We start from the raw sequence: 25,114 nt of genomic DNA, 5'->3' as shown, positions 1-25,114 counted from the left end.
ATAAACCCTGCAAAACATGTTTCTGAATGAGGGGTGAGGGTGAAAAATTAAGGGTATTGAATGTGCTGGTCTAATGGAAATGTAGTAGTTATTCTGTGGTTTCTCCATAAATTCATCATAAGATGGAAAATTATGAAAACTGTACTTGAGATTACTGAAGGAGCAAAAATGACATTTTAAGTGACATTTCCAGAAGATATCTGTAATTAAAATGTGGTTTCTATGGGGATGAGATGAATTGGGAAATTGGAATACATGTACTATTGATACTATTTATAAAATCGATAACTAATGAGAACCTACTGTGTAACACAGGGAACTGTGGCGAATGGGAAGAAAATGGGAAGGAAATCCAAAAAAGAGGGGACATATGTATATGTATAGCTGATTCACTTTGTTGTATGGTAGAAACTAAGGCTGTAAAGCAACTGTACTCCAATAAAAATTAATTTAAAAAAAGTCAAAGACAATATTCATAATAGCAGCTCAACAAAATGGGTTACTTAAATGGTAAAAAAAAAAGTGGTTTGGAAATTTGCATTTCATGTAATAAAATAATAATTTAACAAGCATCTACTATATTAAGTAAAATCATGTAACGCATGACTAATACTTGAAAATCAATTTTTTAGCCCATTTATATTGTATTATTTGATGGTAACTACATTCAGAATTCACTGTTTACAGGGAAATGTAAAAAGTTGTTCCTCGTCAACATAATAACTATTGGTTTTACACAGTTATGTATAGAGATGTTAAGCGGCTTATTATTTTGAGTTAATGTGTTATTATTTTGTGTTACCATCTGAGTTTGGATGATATATTGGAAAATTAGAGTCCTGAATGCAAAATAAAATGGAAAAGAAATGAAGTTATGACTTGTTTTTAAGCATATTATTCTTGTCTGTATATTCAATAGCCTGAAATTACAGCGTTTGCATCTGTGAAGTCTACAAATAGTACTTATGCTATAAACAATTGAGGCTGCCTTTTCAAAAGGTGTGAGGGAGTGTTGGTGGTTTGTACAATGAAAGCGTTGTCGACCATAGGCTAAAGCAAGTGCCCTATCAGTGCTGGTCAGGCTGGTGCACCAGGCCAGTCTGCCTGACGATGCTCAGCCCGGAGCCCCCGGGGTGAAGCTGGAGGGCCTTCTACATCAGACGGCAGAACCATCCAGCCAGGCTTCAAGACTCCATATGAGCTCACACACCTCCCACAAAACTATCAGTGTGTATGAAGGCAGCGTGGAAACCATGGAATTCCTAGGAAATGACTCTCTATCCTCAGCCAGGCCTCAGTGCTGTCAGAACCACCTCCCAGTACCAGGTAATGAGAGAAGGCCCCCAACATCCAGACAGGGATGAAAAAGAGAGATGTTCTTGCCATGCGAACAAGTGCCTCCCAGTGGACTGAGGGGAAGGGTCCTGACACTGTGGAAGAAATGTTCCAAAGAAACGGGTCCTGTGGAGCATCCAAATTATCTGGATGTATGCTACTTCTTTTTATAAAAAAAGATTTTTTTTAATGTGGACCATTTTTAAAGTCTTTATTGAATTTGTTACAATATTGCTTCTGTTTTATGTTTTTTTTTTGGCCACCTGGCATGTGGGATTTTAGCTCCTGACCAGGGGTTGAAAGCATGCCCCCTGCATTGGAAGGCAAAGTCTTCATCATTGGACCACCAGGGAAGTCCTATGTTACTTCCTTTTAATTAAAAAAAAAAAAAAAAAACATAGAGCACAAAAAGCTCAGGTTGGTGCTCTGTGATGACCAAGAGCAGTGGGATGGAGAGCAGGTGGGAGGAAGAACCAAGAGGGAGGGGATACATGTACGTTGCTCCTTTGTCCCTCAGTCATGTCTGACTCTCTGTTACCCCATGGACTGTGGCCCACCAGGCTCCTCTGTCCATGGGATTTCCCACGGACAAGAATACTGGAGTGGGTTGCCATTTCCTTCTCTAGGGGATCTTCCTGACCCAGGGATCGAACCCAGGTCTCCTGCATTGACAGGCAGATTCTTTACCACTGGGCTACTGGGGAAGCCCAGATACATGTATACGTACAGCTAAAACAAAATTATACTCTTTAAAAAAAATACGTGTGCCATGCACAAGGGGTAAGCATCTCTTTGCTGCTGCTCTGGACAAGGGGATGGTACACAGAGTACATCTCTGATGCACATAAGGATGTCCTTCTCTGACCTGGAAGCACAAATACAGCCTTTGGTCAGAAGTCAGGGGAAAAGCAGTAAGTTGGCACTTCCAGCAGTGATCAACACACCACACCCTCTCCTCAGCACTCATATACACCATATACACACATATACACTCATATATACCTCATATACTCATATATACACTCATATACATTCCTTAAGATAAATTCTTAAAGAAATAGTTTAAAGGGAAGAAAAGTCTGCATGTTCACATATAGAATAAATGATAGTATGTATTAGAATTGACACAGGATGTAGTAGCAGTTCATCAATATGATGGATAACATCAAATGTCTTCTATCAGAGAGGTCCCCGCCCACAGAGCAGTGTCCAGTAGGAACGGTTGCTCCTCCAAAAGTTCCTTTTCCTCCTGCTGTCCTTTGTAACTTTCCCTGTGGTGAAGACAGTCTATCCACACTGCCCAGGGCCATAGCCACTGGGAGCATGGAACTTTAAGATCCTGAAATGGGGCTCAAGCACAGAGGGAGAGATTTTCCTCCCATTTAATCCTAATTAACTTACACTTGAGCAGACACCAGTGTCTAAGAGCTGCCAGCCTGGACAGGACGGAGCTAGAAAATGACCACAGGTGTGAACTGGCCCCATAAAAAGGTGTTGCTATGACTTCTTTCTCCCAGGAGCATGAGGACATTCACAGGAGCAAGTGACTTGCCTGCAACTGGAAAGTCAGGGACATCATAGGACTGTCGTTCAGGCCAGCCCCCGCTCCTGAAATGACCCTCAACTGCAGTCCCCTCATCCTGGAAAAGAAGCCACACAGGCAAGCAATGTCCCTGAAAACTCTAAACGCTCAGCACATAGCTGTGAAAGGAAGCTGGCCACAAGTGGCAGGATTTTTTTCAACAGCAAAAACACACAGGAAATGTTCCCCAGCTACAACTATGTCAGAGAAAACCTCCAAACTTTGCATCGGTGGTTAAGTGCATCTGAAAGCCCCCACTGTGCTCCCAAGCTCTTGCTGTGATCAGATTTCTGCCACAGGAATTCCCACGGAGACTTGATCGGATGGCCATGTCCCATTATGCTGTCTCAGCATCATTCCATCCTGTTCCACGTTCTTCCCTAGGTCAGCAGGATTCCGTGACACCACACGAAAGATAAATCATAGTCCACCCTGGTTTTTCTGACCTAGTCTAGTCCCAGATGTCTGTGCCTAAGACTGACACTTTGTAGTTTATTCCACTCATACTGGAACTCCAGAATCCTTATGTGTTAGCTGAGATTACTGTATCTAACCTGCCACTTGTGGTTATAATATAATTACGTATCTGCACCCTTTGCTTTGGGAATTTTGCAGTGTCTCCTAGCAGAATACCCAGAGTAATCTTTCACTCACAGGAAAATAGAACACGATATGGACTTCCCTGGTGGCACAGTGGCTAAGAATCCACCTGCCGATGCAGGAGACACAGGTTTGATCCCTGGTCCAGGAAGATCCCACATGCAGCAGGGTAACTAAGCCCATGTGCCACAACAAGAGAAGCCACTGGAATGAGCAGCTTGAGCACTGCAACTAGAACATATCCCTTCTCTTCACAACTAGAGAAAACCTGCACACAGCAATGAAGACTCAGCTCAGCTAAAAATAAATAAATAAATGTTTCAAAAAATCTTAGAATCTGACAAAGTGCCTTGGAAACAAAAGGCATCAAAGGCATGACATAAAATGCGTAAGGGAGCTCTGCTTAAGGAAAATAGCATACGGTCATGAATTTTGTCTTGAATTCTGCATAAAATATTTCATATTATTATAATACCTCAATACTGCTCTAAACCCACAAGCCTCACTTTGCATGCTTCTTGGGCCTGTATCACTTCCATAAATGCTCCTTTAGTCGTGGTTACCACCTGTACAGCCCAAGTCAGCGTTGCAAATTCATCAGTATTAGGGTAGAGATTGCTATCAGTGTTTTACGGACAAAAGTCCTATCCTGTGTTTCCACTGCAGTTTTCATACTGCCAAGAGGAGCTAAGATCTTCCTTAATATCACCCTATTCAGGTACCACTAAGACAATAACAGGGCAAGAGGCTGAAACATTGGAAAAGAAATGGGTTAAGACCACATTTGAGAATAAACACCTGACTGCAAACAATACACTAGGCCAAGTATGATGTCCTTGTTACACGAAGTCCACTCTCCAGTGGAGAGATTGGAGCTCAGCCCGAGAATCCTGCTATTCAAAGCCCAGACCCACTGGTGACATTGCAACCCCCGGGGGGTGGTCCAGTGGCCATGAATTCCCATCCTCGACCTGGCCCCACATCAACAATGTGCATGCGAGTGGTGGTGGTCCTGGGCGGCCCTGGGGTCTCCGTCCCTTGAGTCTGGGGTGCCTCTGATGACTGTGACCCACAGAGTCCTCAGGCTTCTGCCCTGAGAAAGCCCGCTCCCACTTCCTATCACTGGAACACCTGCCAGGAGCCCTGAGCTTCCATCAAGAGTCCGATTACCATGAGACCACCACCCACAGGCACATGGTCACCAGTCCAGCTGAGCTGCACCTCCAGGAGTCCCAGCAGATGGGCCCAACAGAGGAGCAAGGTCACCGCATGGGGCAGCTGAATCCCTGCGAGTGACTCCAAGAGTCTGGAACAAAGGGGTCGCCCAGCTGGGCCCTTCCTGACCCACTCCATCACGAGAGAAAATGAAGCAGCTCATTTCAGATCTTGGAATGTTGGGGTAGTTTGTTACTTGCCCATAGTAACTGGAATAGAGTCTTTGCACTCTTTTCAGTGAATCTATCCTCCCTCTAAAGACACCCTCTAGATGCTCTTATCATATAGCACTAATGTATATTCACTTAGCGTGAACCCTCACCTGCCGCTAGTCACTCAACCTGATAGCCACATACCGATAAAGCCAGAGGATGGCGGGTTGGGCTGGATCTTCTCCTTCGTGTTCTCCTGGATGATGTCCCAAAGCTGCCAGATAAACTTGGGGTGAAGAATGTAGAATGGCTGGTTCGGGTTTCTCTGACGACGCTGAACATATGGTGTGAACAGGTTGTAATCTGGCTTCTTGTACCACTAAGAGAAAAAAACATACAGTCAAGGCAGAGGTCCACACTGTGAAAAGGAAACTGGGCCATGCTGGGGTTGCGGGAATTTAGAGGCTGAGGACCAGGTTGGGTGGGGGGGTTAGGATGCCCCTTCTGCAGGCACTTCTACACTGAATGAGCGGTGAGTGAGTATAGGGGCTGAGGTCCAGCCTGGAGGACTGGTGCTTATTCTTTAGTAAAAGGAGGGAGAAGGGCTAGAGCAGGGTCAGCAGACTTTTCTAGAAGGGAACAGGCAGCAAAAGAGGTGAGACTTTGGGGCCATGGGGTCTCTGCTGCAACTCCTGGGCTCCACTGTATACTTTCATGGAAAGCAGCCACATGGAAAGCAGCCACAATATATGGCTGTTTCAATAAAACTTTATTTACAAAAACAGAGGCAAACAAACAAACAAAAAAGAAGCAAAGAAAAACAAAAATAAAAAGAAGGAAAAAAAAAAAAAACACAAAAAACAGGGCCAGATGGCCTATGGCCATGGTTTCAATCACTGTATTTCAGAAATATGCTTTCCCAATCTAGTCTCTAGTGCAGAAACATGTCAGCAGTTGCCTGGGTGTGGGGCCAGGTCTGGGAGGTGAATGAGTGACATACAGGACTCTCTGCAATGACGGGGAGATTCTGTTCCTTCGTTGTGGGGCTGAATACAGGACTATGCAGTATACAGTATGCATTCGCTACTGCCCAGCAACACATGCATGTACAAAGATTACACATAAATGATTGCATGAAACCTCTTCATGGAGGGGTTTGGTGGAGGGGCTTATGTAACTCAATGAAGCTATGAGCCATGTCGTGCAGGGCCACCCAAGACTGATGGGTCATAGTAGAGACTTCTGACAAAATGTGGGCCACTAGAGGAGGGAATGGCAATCTGCTCCAGGATTCTTGCCTCAAGAACCCCAAGAAGGGCATGAAAAGTCGAAAAGATAAGACATCAGAAGATGAACTCGCCCAAGCCCTCCATTGGGTGGCAATGAGTTGCACACAACTTAGCGACTGAACAACAACAATTATATGAAAACATACACACTAAGGTTGATTTTTAGAAAGTCTTCAGAAGCATCTCAGGTGCCACCAAGTAGTGGGGTTTGGGGAAGGTGTGTGGGGAGGGGCTCATCCGGCTGACCGTCCCTTCAAACAGACGCTTCCGGCAAAGGTACTGGTGTTTCCACTCAGTGGTGTCTGACACTTCGTGACCCTATGGACTGCAGCCCGCCAGGTTCCTCTGTCCATGGGATTCTCCAGGCAAGAATACTAGAGTGGGTAGCCATGCCCTCCTCCAGGAGATCATCCCAACCCAGGGATCAAACTTGGGTCTCCTGCATTGCATGCAGATTTTTTACCATCTGAGCCACCAAGGAAGCCTGGGCTTATATTACAATCCTACATAACAGTCCCTTATTGAATGTGGGTCTGTGGCTTTAAACATTTTGAGAAGAATAATTTGAACTGTGGCCCCCAAACCCTGGGGGCAGTGAGAGAGAAGCTCAGGATCTTCGCCACCTCCTCCAGACCCTCATGAAGCAGAAGCAGAGCCTAGCCTCCTGAGAGTGGCACAGTCACTGCCCACGTCCATCAATCAGACAGCTCATGCCCTGAGCTTGGATGCTTCTAAAGAGGAAACAAGGCCCACAGCCAGAGACTCTCATGGGTCCAAAACAGCAAGAAAGCTGTCAGAACTTAAAACCACAGAACCTCAGGCTGGAAGGAAGCCGATAAATGCAAACACCCATTTGATACTGGTTCTTGGTAGATGGTGTGTGTGAGAATCGACTAGGAAGCTCTCTCAAAATCACAGGTGGAGGCTGGATATGGCCAGATCCCTGGGAACAGAGCTTGGGAGATGTGTGGGATAAGACTTCAGGAGATGCTAATGTGCACTCCTGGGTGAGAACAGTTATAGTTGTGCCAGGCGTGTGTCCAGCCTCTGTCTCAGAATGCACGGTGACAGAATGCTTCTTCCAGAGGGACAGGCCACCATGGGCAGCTCTCCTGGAAAATTACCCCCTGGTAGGGCTGAAATCTGTTCCCATCTTCATCGGAGGAAGCTGGCATCCTCTGGGTTCATGGAGAACAAGTCCACAGCCAGTGGCACAGCTTACAGCATTGCTCATGGGGATAAAGTACAACCCATCTTCCCAGCCCCCTTTCAGAACAAGTAGACTGGCTTTTCACGCCAGGTTTCCCCAAAGTACAGAGACTGTGAATGTAATTCTCTTATACATGTATTTTTTCAAATGAAGAGCTGACTCACTGGAAAAGACCCAACTCATTGGAAAAGACCCTGATGCTGGGGAAGACTGAGGGCAGGAGGAGAATGGAGTGGCAGAGAATGAGATGGTTGGATGTCACCACTGACTCAATAGAAATGAGCCTGAGCAAACTCTGGGAAATGGTGAAGGACAGAGAAGCCTGGCATGCTGCAGTTCATGGGGTAGCAAAGAGTTGGACGTGACTCAGCGACTGAGCAACAACAACTTGCTTTTGGCTGTTCTGGGTCTTCGTTGTTGTGCACAGGCTTTCTCTAGTTGCTGGGAGCAGGGGCTACTCTCTAGTTGTTGTGCTCGGGCTTCTCATTCAGGTGGCTTCTCTGGTGGAGCACAGGCTCTAGGTCACTTGGGCTTCAGTAGCTGCAGCACATGGGCTCAGCAGTTGTGGCTCCCAGGCTACAGAGCACAGGTTCAGTAGTTGTGGTGCATGGACTTAGTTGCCCCATGGCACATGCGATCTTCCGGGATTAGGGATCAAACCCACATCTTCTGCACTGGCAGGTGGATTCTTTACCCCTGAGCCACCTGGGAAGCCCACTCCCTTATATTTTGCTGACTGGCAATAATCTTGTTTTTTTGCCTTTTCATACTGCTCATGGGGTTCTCAAGGCAAGAATACTGAAGTGGTTTGCCATTCCCTTCTCCAGTGGACCATGTTTTGTCAGAACTCTCCACCATGACCCGTCCATCTTGGGTGGTCCTACATGACATGGTTCATAGTTTCATTGAGCTAGACAAGGCTGTGGTCCCTGTGATCAGTTTGATTAGCTGACTGTGATTGTGATTTTCATTCTGTCTGCCCTCTGATAGAGAAGGATAAGAGGCTTATGGAAGCTTCCTGTCTGAGGGAGAAACTGGGTCTTGTTCTGATGGGCGGGACCATGTTCAGTAAATCTTTAATCCAATTTTCTGTTGCTGGGTGGGGCTGTGTTCCCTCCCTGTTGCTTGACCTGAGGCCAAACTATGGTGGAGGTAATGAAGACAATGGCCAACTCCTTCAAAAGGTTCCATGCACGCACTGCTGAACCCATTGCCTCTGACCCTGCAGCAGGCTGCTGCCAACCCATGCCTCCCCCAGATATTCATTGGAAGGACTGATGCTGAAGCTGAAACTCCATGACTTTGGCCACCTGATGCCAAGAGCCAACTCACTGGAAAAGACCCTGATGCTGGGAAAGATTGAAGGAGGGAGAAGAAGGGGATGACAGAGGATGAGATGGTTGGATGGCATCACGGATGCAATGGACATGAGTTTGTGTAGGCTCCGGGAGTTGGTGATGGACAGGGAAGCATGCCTGTCCTAGGGGTCACAAAGGCAAGACTCAGTGACTGAACTGAACTGAATAATCTTGTTTATCCTCTATTGTATAAGATTAAGAAGGTTTGGAGGCAGAAGCCAAAGAGCTGCACTCTCAGGAAAAACCTGTGACAGGCTCCATTTCAATAATAATGAGCTGTGGAGTCACAAAGCTTAGCCTGTTCTGCCAAGGATTTCCCATTTATTTCAAAATATCTTTTAACTACTGGGAAGGTGATGTAATCATCCTACAATGGAAAAATTCAGCATGTAAGCAGTCCAATTTCCAGTATGACTAGGACATTCCTAGCATTTAGATGTCGTACGTTTTGTTTTTTTAAGTCCTCCAGAACAAAAACACTATCGTCAGAGGGTTAATGCTCACCGTGGAGCTACTGCAACTGGGAGTCAAAACAGTATGAGCATATGTGAATTTAATTAGCGCCTATGATCGGTTTCATTCCACCTGTCCAAGTTCAGTCCCTGACTTCCTCCTGTTATGTATCAGTCAAAGGTGCCGTCTGACCTGCAAGGGTCAGGGCCCCAAGGAAATACTCACCAGGTTAAGATTTGCAGAATAAGGAGCTGGGTCCCAGGCCACCAAGATGACGTCTTTATACAATGCACTATCCATGAAGTGATAGCTGGGGTTGGTTAGAATCTGCAAATATATACAAAAATCACTGCAAAGCAAGGGCTTAGGCCTTCAGAATTGTATTTTTTAAAAGGTGAAAACTTGTTTTTTATAATCTTATTTATTTCTGGCTGTGCTGGGTCTTGGTTGTCGGGCAGGCATTTCTCCAGTTGTGATATGCGGACTTCTCAGTGCGGTGGCTTCTCTTGTTGCAGAGCACAGGCTCTAGGGCACGCAGGCTTCAGTAGTTGCGGCATTTGGGCTCAGTAGTTGCAGTTCCCAGGCGCTAGAGTGCAGGCTCAGTAGTTGTGGCACATGCGCTTAGCTGCTCTGCAGCATGTGGGATCTTCCTGGACCAGGGATCGAACCTGTGTCTCCTGCATTGGCAGGTGGATTTTTTACCACTGAGTCACCACAGAAGCCCAAGAAGTGAAAACTTAAAAGAGGAATTGGAACAAAATGTTCCTCAGACTTTCTGGGAGAGGGAGAGAGGCAGGCTTTACATAGTAGAGATTTAGAAAATATCTGGAGAAAGGGGGGGTGTGTGTTCCTTTTTAAAGAAAAGAGCCTGCAATGGACCCATCTAAAGGTATCAGCTCTGGATTGAAGCCTCTGGCTCTTTGACTACCCCAAAAGCCTCTTCCTCAGTGGCTTTCACAGGTCACTGAGGGCAACCTGCAGACCTAGAAGAACCGGAATCTTCAGGTGCCTCCCTGAGACAAGCAGCCTCAGGACAAACGGAGCCCAGAGATCTGGAGACTGGGGCCCTCTCTGGCCCTGGGTGAGCCCTTCAATCTCATCTGTCCATCACCTTTTTAAAACTATAGTTTGGGTTGGCGTGGGGGGGGGGGGGAGAATGATGCATTAATTTGTCTCAGTTTTAAGACACTCTTCTTCACATCTGAGTATTTCTGAAGTTAGGGTGTATCTCACAGTGACAGGTGTCTTAATTTGCTGGAGCTTATCTTCTCCTTTTTGAAAAGCTGTCTTCAGACAGAAGAGGAATCTTCAATCAGTGGCATCTCTGAATTCAGCAAGCAGGGCCTGACTCTCACCTGTCTCTCAGGCTGTGAGCCCAGGGCCCAATGCAGAAACCATACCTTTTATTCTGTAAGAAACTCACTATAAATTTCTCATCACTCCATTTTTTACATATAGTTTGAAATGCTAGAAATTGTTGTGGTTTGTTCTGAGAATAACTTTGTTATGAATTTTGGAAAACATTCTTCTTAAGAACACACAAAAAAGAAACTTCCTTTTTAAAATTTTCAAATGACAGTGAAATTTCTGAGGTGTTCTGTTGCCCCTTAAATTCTGTATCTTTGCCTTTCTGCCCTCCACCCCTGATTTATTCTGTTTAACTTCCTTTTTCACAGTTCACAGAATTCAGTGTGCTACATATATATATTTCTACCTCTACTCTGATTTTTCCTTTTGATCTTATTTACTTTTTTTTCCCCCTCTTCATAGCACACATGAATTCCCATGTCTTTGCATTTTTTCTCAGTAATTCTTTATTATTACAAAACCCCTAGATCATGGTCCTGGAGAGCTGGGTGATTTCTCTTCATTCACCTAGTCAAGCTATTTACCTGTAAAATGTACATCCATGAAAAGTCTACCCAGCTTACCTGGGAATTAATGATGCGGAGAGTGGTTTTATTTCCGACATCCTTCTCATAGCCACGTGTAGGAGCAGAGTTAAACCTCAAAACTGCATCGTGGGAATCTGAGGGCACATATATGACAAAATGACTTTTTTTTGCCTCTGCATAAAAATCAGCATTATCTAGGAAAATATCTTAAAGCAAAATTTTCAATACCTGAAACTAACTGGACCCCAGTAAAGTTCAGACACTCCTCCCCCTCCTCTCCACACACATTGTTCGGTATACTGTTTATTTAGAATGAGATCTTGGCTGGGGGCACATAAACATGAAACTATATCAATCCATTACAAGTGGTCCTACAACATCTAAGTTATATTTAGATGCTTGATATGTGTTCATAGTCTTTAAGGACATGCTTTACGCATGCAGGAAATGTCAAGAAGCGTGTGTGTATCTAGACTGCACTGTGGAGTCTCATGTATTTTCTAGAAACAGGGCTGAAACCACAGTTAATCAGCAATAGGGAATTTCTATGGGTTTTCTCCAGTTTCAAAACAGTATGGAGGTTCCTTAGAAAACTAAAACCAGAGCTACCATATGACCCAGCAATCTCAATACTGGGTATATGTCAGGAAAAACTCTAATTTGAAAAGATACATGCACCCCAATGTTCACAGCACCACTGTTCACAATAGCCAAGACAGGGAAGCAACCTGAGTGTCCATCAACAGATAAACAGAAAAAGATATGGTACATCTATACAATGGAATACTACTCAGCCATAAAAAAGAATGAAAAATGCCATTTGCAGCAACATGGATGGACCTAGAGATTATCATACTAAGTGAAGAAAGTCAGACAGAAAAAGACAAATCTATGATATTTATATGTGGAGTTAAAAAATGATGACAAATGAACTTATTTATAAAACACAAACAGACTCACAAACATGGAAAGCAAGCTTATGGTTACCAAAGGGAAAATGGGTAGGGAAGGGACAAATTAGGAGTTTGAGATTAACAGATAGACAGTACTGCATATAAAATAGATAACCAATAAGGACCTATTACATAGTACAGGGAACCATATTCAATACCTTGTAATAACCTATAATGGAAACGACTCTGAAAAAGAGTATATGTATGTATAACTGAATCACTTTGATGTACACCAGAAACTAACACAAAATTGTACATTAACTATATTTCAATTTTTTAAAAAATGATTCACCCATATAGTTTGTAATGCTGTATAAGCATCATTTGGAAACTATCAGCTCATTAAGTCATGTAGATCTTTCAAATACCTATGCATTTCATTATAAAGTATCAAATATCATATATATCACCATGGATATCATCACTTTTTAAGTTTGGGGAGCTTCTGAGCTCATGGTTGAAAGCTTTGTCACTGGCAATAAATACTATTGGCTATGTTCCTAAAAGTGACAGGCTTACTTACTTCCCTTTTGAGAAAATACCTGCCAAATGTCCAAGTCTAAATTAAGTATGTCTGTCTGTTAGTCATCTGTCCCAAGTATAACTGTGTTTCGTGACAAAAGGGGCTAGTTCCACTCACAGCTCAATCACAAGAGTGCTTTTCCACTGGGGGCTGGTTTGCAGAAATGCTTTCATGTTATTTCCCGTTCGGTCTTAAAAACACATGTACTTCAAAGACTGAAATCTAATAAAACCAATCATTTACTGCTTCATCAAGGACATCCATACTTGGAACTGGCACCCTTTCCTGTTACTGTTAAACTTGGCAGCAAAGCATTCTATGAAGGCTAGTACCATTGGGTACCACTGCTTTGATCTGTTTTATTCACTGCTGCTCCTGCATCATCCTGTTCAATTGTCAGCAGCTAAAAAGATCTGTGAGTACTATAATGAAAATAGTTCTCACCTTGTGAACCCCTGAAAGAGTCTTGGGGACTCCAAGTGCAAGGTCACACTCTCTATGAACTGCTGACCTGGGGCGAAAGTGGGTTGGCCTCCACGCACTGAGAGGTAATCAGGGTGGGCACCAGGGCCAAAGGTAGGATCCTAGCACTCCTGGACCAGTTCTCTCTCTAAACTATGCCCCCTCAACACAGCCTCCATCTAGAGGTAAGGTGAACAAACTGAGGAGGCCAGGCAGTGGGTGCATTTCTAACTGATTATGTAGAAACTTCAAATTAATTGATCACTGCAGCAAATGCCCCAGTTTTTAAAAGCGGGTGTTCTATACTGAAAGTGTTAGTTGCTCAGTCATATCTGACTTTCTGCAATTGTATGGACTGTAACCCACCAGGCTACTCTGTCCATGGGATTCTCCAGGCAAGAATACTGGAGTGGGTAGCCATTTCCTTCTCCAGGGGATTTTCCTGACCCAGAGATCAAACTCTGGTCTCTTATATTGCAAGTGGATTCTTTACCATCTAAGTTACCGGGGAAACCCTGTTCTACAGTGGGGTGTGTTTTAAGCCTCAGAAGGACCTGAAAAGGCACAGGGCACAGAAAGGTAATCTAGCTTCACTCTTCTGGGAGTGGCGTGAGGTTGAAGAGTTAAGAGGTCAAATTCGTGGAGGACACAGAGAGGCAGGGACAGAGACCAGCTGTCAGGGAGCAGAAGGGACCAGGATGGGAGGGGGAGTGTGCAGAGGACGAGCTGTGAGAGTCCATCATGTGGATCTTGCCTGGCTGTGCCTCTCCCAGATAATCGCCTTAAAAACTGAACTGTCCATTCACATTTAGGGGGAGAGGAATGGTTCAGACAGGAGACAAGAGAAGAGAACATAGAGTCAGTCATTTCTGGAGGACATGTTTCCAGACAAGAGCCACTTCACATTGACCTTGAGAACAGAGCCAGGCTCAGCACATCACTGAGGAAGATGAAAACCCTGCAGGAAGTGGCAGGCCAGAAGGTACAGCAGCATGAAATCCAGACCCAGCCCAGGTCGCTGCATTCCCAGAGCCCCCACCCCTTCCTGAGGGCAGAAATCTGCCGAGGCAGCCCCTGCCCCAGTCTCCGGGGAACAGCCTGCCAAAGAGACAGTTCTTCTTCTTCCTAAACCTGCCACCCAGGTCTTTCTCACCTAATTGGGACTTTCACAATGTGCTTGCTCCAATCTTGGCTCTGGAGCAATCTTTCCCTAATGAGACCCTGATCCATCACTCCTCTGCTTTAAGATTTCAGAGTTCTGCACCAGGAAGCCAGGGATGGAGTCGGAGTTTCTGAGACCCAGACTGGAGTTCAAACCCGGCCCCACCCTCTGAGTCTCGAGGTGCATCAGTTTCCTTTATCTACAAAATGGGAATAATCTTGTCTGTCACTTGGCATCACAAGGCTGGTTAACACATAAAAGCATGGAGGATGGGAACTTCCCTGCAGTAAAGACCCTACACATTGCTGTTCTTCAGTTGCTAAGTCGTGTCCAACTCTGTGGCCCCATGGACTGCAACTCTCCAAGCTTCCCGGTCCTTCACTATCTCTTGGAGTTTGCTCCAACTCACATCCATTGAGTCGATGATGCCATGCAACTATACATGGTACCTACTATTATAATCAGTATGCGAAGTCTAACTTCTGGAGAATGACATGTGAGAGCATGGGGCTGACCTGCCACTGGTCCAGCTTATCCATTGGCTCCACCCCCAGCCCCTTGCGCTCTCCCTCATCACCCACACACTGAACTGTTTTTCTCGCCCACCTGCTCTGCTGGCCTTCAGCCTGGATTCACCTCTCAGCCCTCAAGTGGCGGGATTCCAAGGTCATTTCTTCCCTGTCTGTTTACGCGTCTCTCTGTCCTTCTAACTGTGATGCCAGAAGTGTCTCTTTATAGTCTGTCTCTCCCACCAGACAGCAGAAGATTTAAGGGTTAGGACTGGGCCTCATCCATCTTTCCATCACTAGTGGTGAGCACAGTAGCTGGTGAAGAGTTGGGGACCATGGTTGTTGAATGACTATATGACCTGCTCTCTTGCTTTTTTAAGCAATGGTAACAGGATGCCAATTTCCAAGTTCAGCCAGGAAGACGTCCCCTCCCTGAAGAGGAGGGCTTCTCTCCATCCTCCCATTTCCCACACGCTGGCCGGAATCTGAGTCTCAAGGAACAGACTTGATCTTGCATTCTAGGCGATGCCTGTTAGCTCAGGGCAGACGTTTCTTGCCTAGAGTGTGCTTCCCCAGGATGGCTGCTAGTGAGTTCACGAATAATTATTATTTACAGAACAGGTGAAAAAAGATCATCTCATGACTCTAACAATGAGTGCCCCATGTTTCCAAAACAGTTCAGTTTGCTTTTCAGTAACATATTCAAAGTGGAGGTGTTTACAGCTGCTGCACTGTTCTCAAAAACAATGACAAGGTATGACTCAGTGCAACAGAATTGGGGAAGCACCGTGGCACCGAAGCAGCCAGGGGAGGGAGCTTCTGAGGGGGCAGCTGCATGCAACCCTGGGGCATCCCTGGTTCCCTTGGGGAGGGGGCCCGGGGAGATTTTCTAGCTCTGCCCTCATAAGACCACAACCTCCTGCAAGTCTTCTGATCTTCGCTTAGTCAATTCACAAGTACAATAGATGCTTAGGGGTTAAGATGACTTTAGTTAAACAGTACAGCATGCCCTTTTGGTGGCTCAGATGGTAGAGAATCTGCCTGCAATGAGGCAGATGTGGGTTCAATCCCTGGATCAGGAAGCTCCCCTGGAGAAGGGAATGGCTATCCACTCTTATATTCCTGCCTGGTGAATTCCATGGACAAAGAAGGCTGATGGGCTACAGTCCATGGGGTTGCAGAGAGTCAGACACGACTGAGCCACTAACACACAGCATGCCCAATTCCAACCTTCCTGAAGAAATTGGCTCTGTGACTTTGTTCTCATCAAGAGAGGTGTTAACAACTGTGTACTGATAACTGTGTGTACATTCAGTTCATGTCAGCACCTGGCATCATGAGGGCTGATGCTGAGAGATGCCAGCTTGTGAAAACGAAAGGCTTCTTGTCTTTACATATGGAATTGGGCTATATTATATATTCTTAAAAAGGCAGATACAAAAATGGATTCAAAGGAAGTGAAGCAAAACAACAGAGAATTTTAAAAATTTTCCAAGTGTTTGTTCTTCACGTACCTTTCTACGATTCTAATCATGAACCTTTGTGTGAGTGCAGATGCTGTCAATTAAATCTGCTTGCCAGAAACTAAGAAAGATATAACTGACACATCGTGTTCCCCAGAAACATGGAATTCCCAGTGCCATTCATACTCTCTTCTGAATTCTGAACAGGAAAGAATTTATAAGACTCTGGTCGAATAGTAGAGAATTTACAAGACTCTGGTTGGGGATATTTATGCCCGAATAAAGAGTGAGGGAGTTCTGCCTGATAGATAAAAGCAATGCAAACGCACAGGTAGGAGGCAGTGGGGCTTAAAACAAAGCAAAAAAACAAAACCAAGAGCAAGTCGGCGCCTGCTTTAAAGCGTGCTGCTTAAATTCCTCCTTCCGTGATTAATCATGTCCTGGGAACCAAAGGGAAGTGTGGCTTTACTTCACCCCAGGGGCCTCTGAGCCAGAGCTCCTTCCTAATTGGAAGCAGCCGCTCTGCTCAGCTCTGGCTGCAAGTTTCTGTGACACTCGGACAACGTGATTATGAGCCTGCTTAATGTCAGCATGGGGACACTGGGACTATACAGGCCACAAGCCCAGGCTTGAGCTTTGTTTTTTTTTTTTCAACTTCTTAAAAATTTCAGATTCAGCCTCATTGCTGAGATCCTGCTGGTGTAGGTCTGGGCTGTGCAGCCTGGTGATGGGGCATCAGCCACTCCTAGAGGACATGGAAAATGCCCCGGCCCCAGAGGTGGCGATGACTCCTTTCTGTACAGCGGGTAGTGACCTCTGCAGATCGCGTCCAGGGGGACTGAGCAAACACTGTCCACCTTGAGGAGTTACGGGGGTGTGGTTTTACATCCGGCCTCGAGGCCTGAGGCTGCGTCCAGTAGGCACTTGATTTCTTGGCACCTGGTACAGAAACCTGCCCGGAGGAGGGGCCACGTGTCTGCCAAAGGACTGGAGGAGCCACCGGGTCACTGGTGCTGCAGCTGGCTGGGCTGGGCACTGGGGGTGTCAAGGGCCTGAAACTAGATCGCAGTTTCCTGAGAAGAAGGGACTCTGCATCTAGATGTGGAACCCTCCTGAGCTGCTGGCCCCAAGCCTGCTCCATAACTTTGGGGCTCCAGGCTGCAACAACAACCCTTACATGCATTTCCAGCCAGCCTACCTGCCTGTCCAGCGGCCTTCAGGCTTCCCAGCCCACACAAGAGCAGGGAGGAGGCCTTAAAATTAACCTTTCTCTCTCCAGCAATGCAGGAGACACAGGAGATGCAGGTTCAATCCCTGGAGATGGGAATGACTACCCATTCCAGAATTCCAGTAAGAATACCTATTCCAGTATTCTTGCTTGGCGAATACCATGGACAGAGGAGCCTGGTGGCCTGCAGTCCATGGGGTCAGAAAGAGTCGGATGTGACTTAGCGACTAAACAACAATAAAAGGAGACCTCTGCTGGATCCACCAGGGTTCATCCGGTCCAGGGAAAGAAGAAGACCCAAGACTCTCCAGAAACACAGTGTCAGACTGGGGGTGGGGGTCGAGTGGCCCTGGGGACCCACCTATCTCCTCGCCCAGTGACGAGTTGAGGATGGCGCCTGCCGACGTGACCACGGCGCAGGTCCGGAGCCCGCGCGGGAAAAGCCGGCTGAGTGGCACCGGAGGGACCAGCGCGCGCCAGCCGAGCGCCGAGAAGGGCGGCTCAGTGCCGTCCAGGGTGCGCACCTGCACGCGGCCCCGCAAGGCGCACAGCAGCTCGGTACGGCTCCGCCCGGCCGCGCGGCGCCCCCGGAAGCGCACGCCGTGCTTGTTGGCGCGCAGGTAGGCTCCCATGGCCTTCTGCAGGCGCGGGTGCAGCATGCGCGCCGACGCATCGCCCTTCCAGAGCCGTCGCAGCAGGGCCCGGGACATGGACGAGTACAGCCGCTCCCCATCCTCGCCCCCCGCGCTCCGGCCCTGCCTCCGGGGCCCTCGCTTTGCCCGCCGTCCCAGGGCTGTGCGTGGTGGCTGAGCGCCCTCCGGGCCTGGGTCCCCAGGGGAGAGGCGCCCCGACGTGCCTGGAGCGGGGTCCTCCGGAAGAAAAGCGCTTAGGGACGTTCTCCCTGTCTGGGCCGAAAGAAACTCTTGTTCATGTTCAAAGCCATCTCCGGCCCATGTCCGCAGGGGGCCGGATGGGAGTCCCCGGGGAGACCCCCGCCGCGAGTCCGCGCCCTCGGGCAGGCCCTCTGAAGCCCCCATGATGGCCCGCTGCCTTCCTTGCGCGGGCAGCAGCCTCCGGGTCTCCAGGAAGGAGAAGGAGCTGGGCGCGGGCTTGGCCGGGCTGCTGTCGGTGAAGTAGAGGAAGATCACCACAAAGAGGAGCCCCCACGCAAACACCCCGCAGAGCATTCCTTGTCTCCATTGCTTCAGGTGCGGTTTCATGGCAGGTCCACGGGCTCAGTGCTTGTGTCCCGAGGTGGCGGGCTGGACCTGAAAACAGAGGGTGTCACAGTGAGCCACGCAGGACAGCGCTGGGGACAGTCCATCCTAGAGGGTCTATGGGGACGGTTGGAAGGAGCATCAGAAACCAGGATGGCCTGGACCTCCAGCTAAATTCAGCGCTCATGTACCCCCACTCTGGACGCCTGCAGAACAAGAAGTCACATCCCCTCAGCCCAGGGTCCTGGGAGAGGGGAGGTGAGCCCGGTGTACCTTGGAGAACTACCCAAGGCACCTTGGTGTTGTGTCTGCCTGCCCACCACCATGACTGCCTAATTTGCCCCCCTGCCCCGCCTCCCCGACCCCTGCCGGCAGCTGGTTCCAGATTTCAGTTTGGTGAAGCTGGCAGCAGGGCTCAGTCGGGGTTACCCTCTCACCTGCTCATCAGAACAGTGGCTCAGAGCTCAGATCCTGTACAACAAAGGGCCAAGTGCTTCTAAGTGAAACTTCGCTGCAGTTCCCCAGTGGTCCCCAGTAAGTGCAGTGCCCCTATAGTCCCTAGTAAGCAATGACCCAGCCACTGAGGCTGCAGGGAAAGGTTATGTAAAGGTGTCTGTGGACCTCAAAACACCCCCCCCGATGTTCACCCTCACCACCAGCCTCTGATAGAGTAAGATGGACAAATGCTGAAATTTTAAATAAGGGAGCAGATGAGGAGAGGTTTTCATGCAAGGGCAGGAGTTTTACTTAGATAAGAACTGAAACCAAGTGGGCGATCCCTAGATCAGTGTGGTCACCTGAGGAAGCTACACATGGTCTCTCATGGAAAAAAAAAGATGTGCTAGGGTGAGAAACCCACATGCCTTATGGCCCTGTAGCTGATTACAGATAGACATGGGTCCTTCACTCTCTTCCCATGGAGAGGTGGGTCTGGGTCTCTCCCATTTAAGCAGGGGGAGTGCTCTGACCAGTTACCAGGCTCAGATCCAGTAGCTTCCATGTCCTGCCTTTAAAATGCTCACAAGGGGGAAGTAGTCACCAGCAGAAGCAGACATCTCTCCGTGGACTGAGAGATGCCCAGCTGAACCCTGGGTGTCCAGTTGTCCCAGCCCACTACCATCCTGGACTCCAGCCCAGTGGAATGATCAGATGATTCCAGCTCTGTCCAGCCTCTAGCGGCAGCTGCATGTAAGAGCCCAAGCAGGAACCCAGTGGAGCCAGTTAACCCTCAGAACCAGGTGTGATAAAGACACTGGTTTAAAGTGATAGAGGTTGCTCTTCTGAGCCACAGGTCTGGAGCTGATTCGTTATATCAGAAATGATCATTGGAACAGGCTCTGCTAGAAAAGTCAGATGAGAAGTTCCCCAAATGCCTCAACAGTCATGCACCCTTGAGACGAGTCTAGCCTCTCAGAGGGATTATGTGAAGAGCAACATTCACTGAAGTGTTTTTTAAGTTGTGACTTCTGAAAAGCTGTCTGCTTGACACATGAAAGCAAGGCTGTAGATTTCCTTCGCAGCCACACATCAAACCCACACACAGAGCATGGTCTCACCAAGCCAGACACATTCATGCCAGCGAATGAATGTACAAGAAATAGTGCCAGCAGTTAACTTGCTCTCTGTCAGACCCTGTGCTCACTTAACATGTTTCCTTCATTATCTTATTTGGTCTTCCCAGCACCCAGTCGGGCTTCCCAGGTGGCGCTAGTGGTAAAGAATCCACCTGCCAATGAAGGAGACATAAGAGATGCAGGTTCAATCCCTGGGTTGGGAAGAGCCCCTGGAGGAGGAAATGGCAACCCACTCCAGTATTCTTGCCTGGAAAATTCCATGGACAGAAGAGGCTGGTGGGCTATAGTCCGTGGGGTTGCACAGAGTTGGACACAACTGAAGCGACTTAGCACAGCACCTAGTAAGTAGGAAACACTGCTATGTCCATTTTATAGAGGAGGGGGTTGAAGCCTGGAGGGGTTAAGTTACTTGCCCAAAGTCACAGAGATAGCATGCAGTAGACAGCACTAAAAAAGCCACCTGCTCACACTTTTAATGCTAAATTCTGACTCCATCTAATGGTACCAGATGAGGCTGTCTATTCTAAATACGCCAAACTGTGGGACTCTGAATACACATTTCCATTCCTGACCGTCTCGGCAATGTCCTCGTGCTGGAAAATCTTCTGAGGGCTCACCACCAAGTTCTGTCCATAACTCTTGAGGGACAGCCAACGAGCAGCGTCCCCAGACAGACACTGCCTAGAGACCACACTGAGCAGCAACTGCTAAATGATCTCCCAAAATCTGTCCACTCAGGAGCCTGCGCTTCAAACTGTGATGCCCCAGCCTGATGATCAAAAAGCTGTTTCCAGGATCTCAACATTTCTATTAGCAATCACAAAATTACCCTTAATAACAGTTATTCTGTGTTTCCTCCAGCTGAGCGCCATGCCGCATTGCTCTGACACCAACCACCGCAGCTAGCGGGGCCCTACGGGGAAAAGACTCAGTCCCACACGATGGCCCCACTTCAGACACCAGCCTGGAGTGGGCTCCGCAGGCCACCTGCACTTCTGGCAGTTTGGCTACCGATCTGGGGGCTCCCCATGAGACCCTTAGGTTTGAAGATTTGTTAAACAGACTGGCAGAACTCAGGAAAGCACTAATATTAATATAAACCAGTGATCACAGTCTCTGGGAAAGGGATACACAGAGTTTGAGGGCTGGGTGGGAGTTGTCCCAACGGCAGAGGTTCCAGGCTCTCTATACCTGGGGTCTAGGGATGTCACATGAGGGACATGCATGTGTTGACCAATCACAAATCTCCACTGAGCCCTGGACCCGAGTTTAGTTGCAGTTTCATTAGGTGGACATCACTGACTGAATACTTGGCCGTGTGACTGAATTCAAACTTCAGTTGCCTTCCCATCTCCAGAGGTCAGGCTGGCCCAAAGCCCCCACTGTCTCATCACTGGATTGGTCTTTCTGGTGATTGCCTCCATCCTGGGAGGTTCACCGAGACTCACCTCTTTAGCACAACAAAGACCCTCTTATAACTCAGGCGATTCCAAGGGTTTTAGAAGCTCCATTTCTAGACCTGGGACAAAGACCAATTCTTTGTATTACAGTAAGGCAGTAGTTGCTTATTTAAAAGGCAGTCTTTCTGCTCCTGGCTGGAAATCCTCATTACTGCTGGCTGCACTGGGATTAGTTTTTGAGCTAATCCTGGCAGGTCACTAAAGAAAGGAAACAGAGGTTTCTTATTTCAGCATTTGCTTCAGAGTCAAAGTTAGTGGTGTGCACAGGGCTGGGGTTGGTGAAGCCTTGACCTCCTGAGGAGGAGCTGGGGGCCAGAACAACACCCAGTTGCCTCCATTCAGCAGGGTCAGGAAGGCCATGGGAACTGAGCTGGGAGGAGACCTACCACATCCCACAGCACACTCAGGGCATCACACACACAGCCTGCTTTACATGGATATGCCTGACTCCCAGCAGAAGACTTGAGAAACCCTTTCCCTCAGGGGGAAGTGAGAGATGTGAAATGGAGGGATGTGATGAGAGGATATCTGGGGACTCGAAAGGAGGAAAGGAGAAGCCCTGCAGGACAGACAGGGCTGCGAGGGGCCAGGACCCTGGGGGATGTGAGGTTCCCTCCACAGGTCTCTGGGAGGTGGAAGGGTGGGTCTGTGAGGCCTTGGACATGGAGAAACGAACATCATCCCAAGGTACAGGATGACTTCTCATCAGGTGAGACTTCCACACCTGATGCTTGGTAATAACCTGAAGGCATGGGTTCGCTGCCTCTGCTCTGGGTGAGGCTTCAACTGTTAATAAACTGCAGCTGTGCTTGCAGCCTCTGTAACTGCAAACCTCTGCCGCCAATTAAGGAGACGTCCTCCAAAATGACGAAATCTCAAGGCGGTGCAGATCCTCTGCTAGCGACAGGCTGCAGAAATCATTACATGTGTCATGGCCCCAGTCATCAGTACTTTTGCAAAGATCCAGGACACAGAGGTGGAGGATGCTGTCAGAGTCAGAGCCTGGATCAGTCTTTGCCTTAAAATAACCATACAGCCTAATAGGGTTTCCCGGGTGGCTCAGCGGCAAAGAATCTGCCTGCCAATGCAGGAGATGTGGGTTCGACCCCTGGGTCAGGGGTCAAATAGAAAATGGAATAGAAAATGGCAACCCACCCCAGTATTCTTGCCTGGAGAAACCCATGGACAGAGAAGCCTGGCGGGCAATAGTCCATGGGGGTGCAAAGAGCTGGACATGACTGAGCAACTGAGCACATGGTCTAATAGGAGAAATGTTGGATAAATGAGAGAAAATACATTTTTTTCCCCATTAGTATAGTACACCTGAAATGCTGTAATGATACAGCTCAAATGGATAGTGTCTGTAACTCTCGCTGATCTATCTCATCATCAGCAGGGGGACGTGAATGGCACCAGGGACATACAAAAAGAAGCTCATCAGACAAATCATTGGTCCCCAGGCAGTGATGAAAAGGGGCTCCTTAATGGAGCACATGCAGCCTTTTCTGGGATGGTGTCTTTGACTGAGGCTGTTGAGGTCCTGCTGGCCAGGTGAGAAGCATAGCCTGTCCTGTGTGGATTTCTCTCTTTTCCTTTTAGGATTCCAACATCAGCATCTGGCCGTGCTAGGTCATAAGTTCCAATTGGGTGCTCTCTGCCTATTTCAACCAATTTTCTTTGTTCTCACCTTTTACCCACTTTCTGTCGCCTTTGTAGCCAAGCTTCTAGGAAACCTAATGTGCAGACAAGGATTAGAGACAAAACAAAAAAGTGACCCACTGCGAGAAATCAGTGGGTCTACCTGCTCTGGAATTCTGATGCCCAAATCTTATATACTAATTCTCAGAGAAGTGAGTCCCATTTCCGCATGGATGTTCCACAAGAGCATAGAGTATTCAAATGCTCCTTCAAGTCATTCAGAAAGAAATCATATTCTCAAAAAGGCACAATTTGTGTTAAGTTGTCCAATGAAATTATGCAGTGTAAGCGCCGGCACAGACCAACACCACGATGCAGCTGAGGACTGCGTGTGTTTGTGCTCAGTCACTTCAGTTGTGTCCGACTCTTTATAACTCTACGGACTGTAGCCCACGAAGCTCCTCTGTCCATAGGATTCTCCAGCAGCTGAGGGAGCTGAGGGTTAATACCATCATGTTTTGTTCAACGCTAAAGAGAACTGAGGGCTTCCCTGGTGTCTCAGTGGTAAAGAATCCACCTACAAATGCAGGAGATGTGGGTTTGATCCCTGGATCAGGAAGATCTCCTGGAGAAGGAAATGGCGACCACTCCAGTATTCTTGCCTGGAGAATCTCATGGACAGAGAATCCTGGCAGGCTACAGTCCACGGGGTTGCAAGAGTAGGACACAACTCAGTGATTAAACAATGACATCAATGAAAGAGAAGTTACTCCTGGGCTTCGCTTCTTCAACACTGTCCTTCCTACCCCCTGAGGTTGACAAGCTTGATCGCTGGTTTTCTTGAATGGAGAGTTTTTTTTAAACACACACGTTGATGGATGCGTCTGCCACAACTGCCATTCGGCCAGGTTTTCTCTTGTTTGAGAAACTCTCGTGCCCTATTTGTGTGTGTGTGTTGTCTAAAACCTAAGTATTTGTTTTAGCACTGAGATAATAATAAAGAAGATGTAGTGTATGAACTACAGTGAGGCACTCGTGCATCTTAACAGCCTTCAGGAGTCATTTTCTTTCAAGAATCATTTTTCTAAAATTAGCTATCATCACATCTTCAAGAAAACACTCAGCCTGCCAAGCACAGGAGGGGACTGCCCTGGAGGGAGTGCTGCTGTCTCTCCAGCACCTCAGGCCTTCTCTTCACAGAGGACCCACTTTCTTTTTTTCATTGTTTATAAATGTGAAGAATCCTCAAGGCCAATAACAGCCCACTCCTTAGGGCATCCTCTCTCCATCTCAGCCCATTCATAGGCTAATGCCAGAATAGAAAGGACAAGGTCAGACAGGCCAAGCAGAACTGGTGGGAGCATAGCCCCTTCTCTGTCTCTTTCTTACCAGCAGGATGGTAATTCATCCTCAGAAGGAGGGGCAGCCCACTGCTGGCAGCTTCCGGTCAGTGTCCTCGTGACCCCAGGCCCTCAAAAGGATGCGGCCGTTCAGGATGGGAGGAAGGATGCTACTGGGGCTGGACCACTAGAGGGAGCATGCTGGGCAAACGTGTAAGTTACAAATCCTAGCACCAGGCTTCCCGTCAAGTGCAAAATGTGGTGACTGCGGCAATGTCAGCGCGGAAGAGGTGAGCCACTTGATGTCCTATGAGTGGCTCCCAGCAAAGGACACCTGTGTCGTGGGGTCACGTTAGGTCAGGCGGGGGCAGGGTGGATTATGAACAGCTGATGTCAGGGGCGTGGACCAGACCAGCATCACTTGCTGCTGTCAGCAGGTGCCCCACAAACCAGTCACTGTATCTATACTGCCTCATTTTAATTCTTCATTCTCAGT

At 47.7% G+C, this 25,114-nt stretch overlaps 1 protein-coding gene across 7 annotated transcripts in view; it reads right to left on the bottom strand.

Moving 5' to 3' along the window:
- The window catches only part of ST6GAL2 (ST6 beta-galactoside alpha-2,6-sialyltransferase 2), an 81,414-nt gene that overhangs the window by 34,466 nt on the left and 21,834 nt on the right, over positions 1 to 25,114 (bottom strand). For all 7 annotated transcript variants that reach the window (XM_070479053.1, XM_070479048.1, XM_070479068.1 and 4 more), the window contains exons 2-5: positions 17,751 to 18,657; positions 11,126 to 11,223; positions 9,420 to 9,521; positions 5,089 to 5,263 (exon numbers count right to left, since the gene is read on the bottom strand). In XM_070479053.1, the coding sequence (XP_070335154.1) occupies positions 5,089 to 5,263; positions 9,420 to 9,521; positions 11,126 to 11,223; positions 17,751 to 18,609 (1,234 nt within the window). In that variant the 5' untranslated portion in view covers positions 18,610 to 18,657. The remainder of the gene's footprint in view (positions 1 to 5,088; positions 5,264 to 9,419; positions 9,522 to 11,125; positions 11,224 to 17,750; positions 18,658 to 25,114) is intronic.

Source organism: Odocoileus virginianus, chromosome 2 (assembly GCF_023699985.2).
Source record: "Odocoileus virginianus isolate 20LAN1187 ecotype Illinois chromosome 2, Ovbor_1.2, whole genome shotgun sequence".
NCBI lineage: Eukaryota > Metazoa > Chordata > Mammalia > Artiodactyla > Cervidae > Odocoileus > Odocoileus virginianus.
The sequence above is the reverse complement of the archived record's forward strand: the minus strand, read 5'-3'. Positions and strand labels throughout refer to the sequence as shown.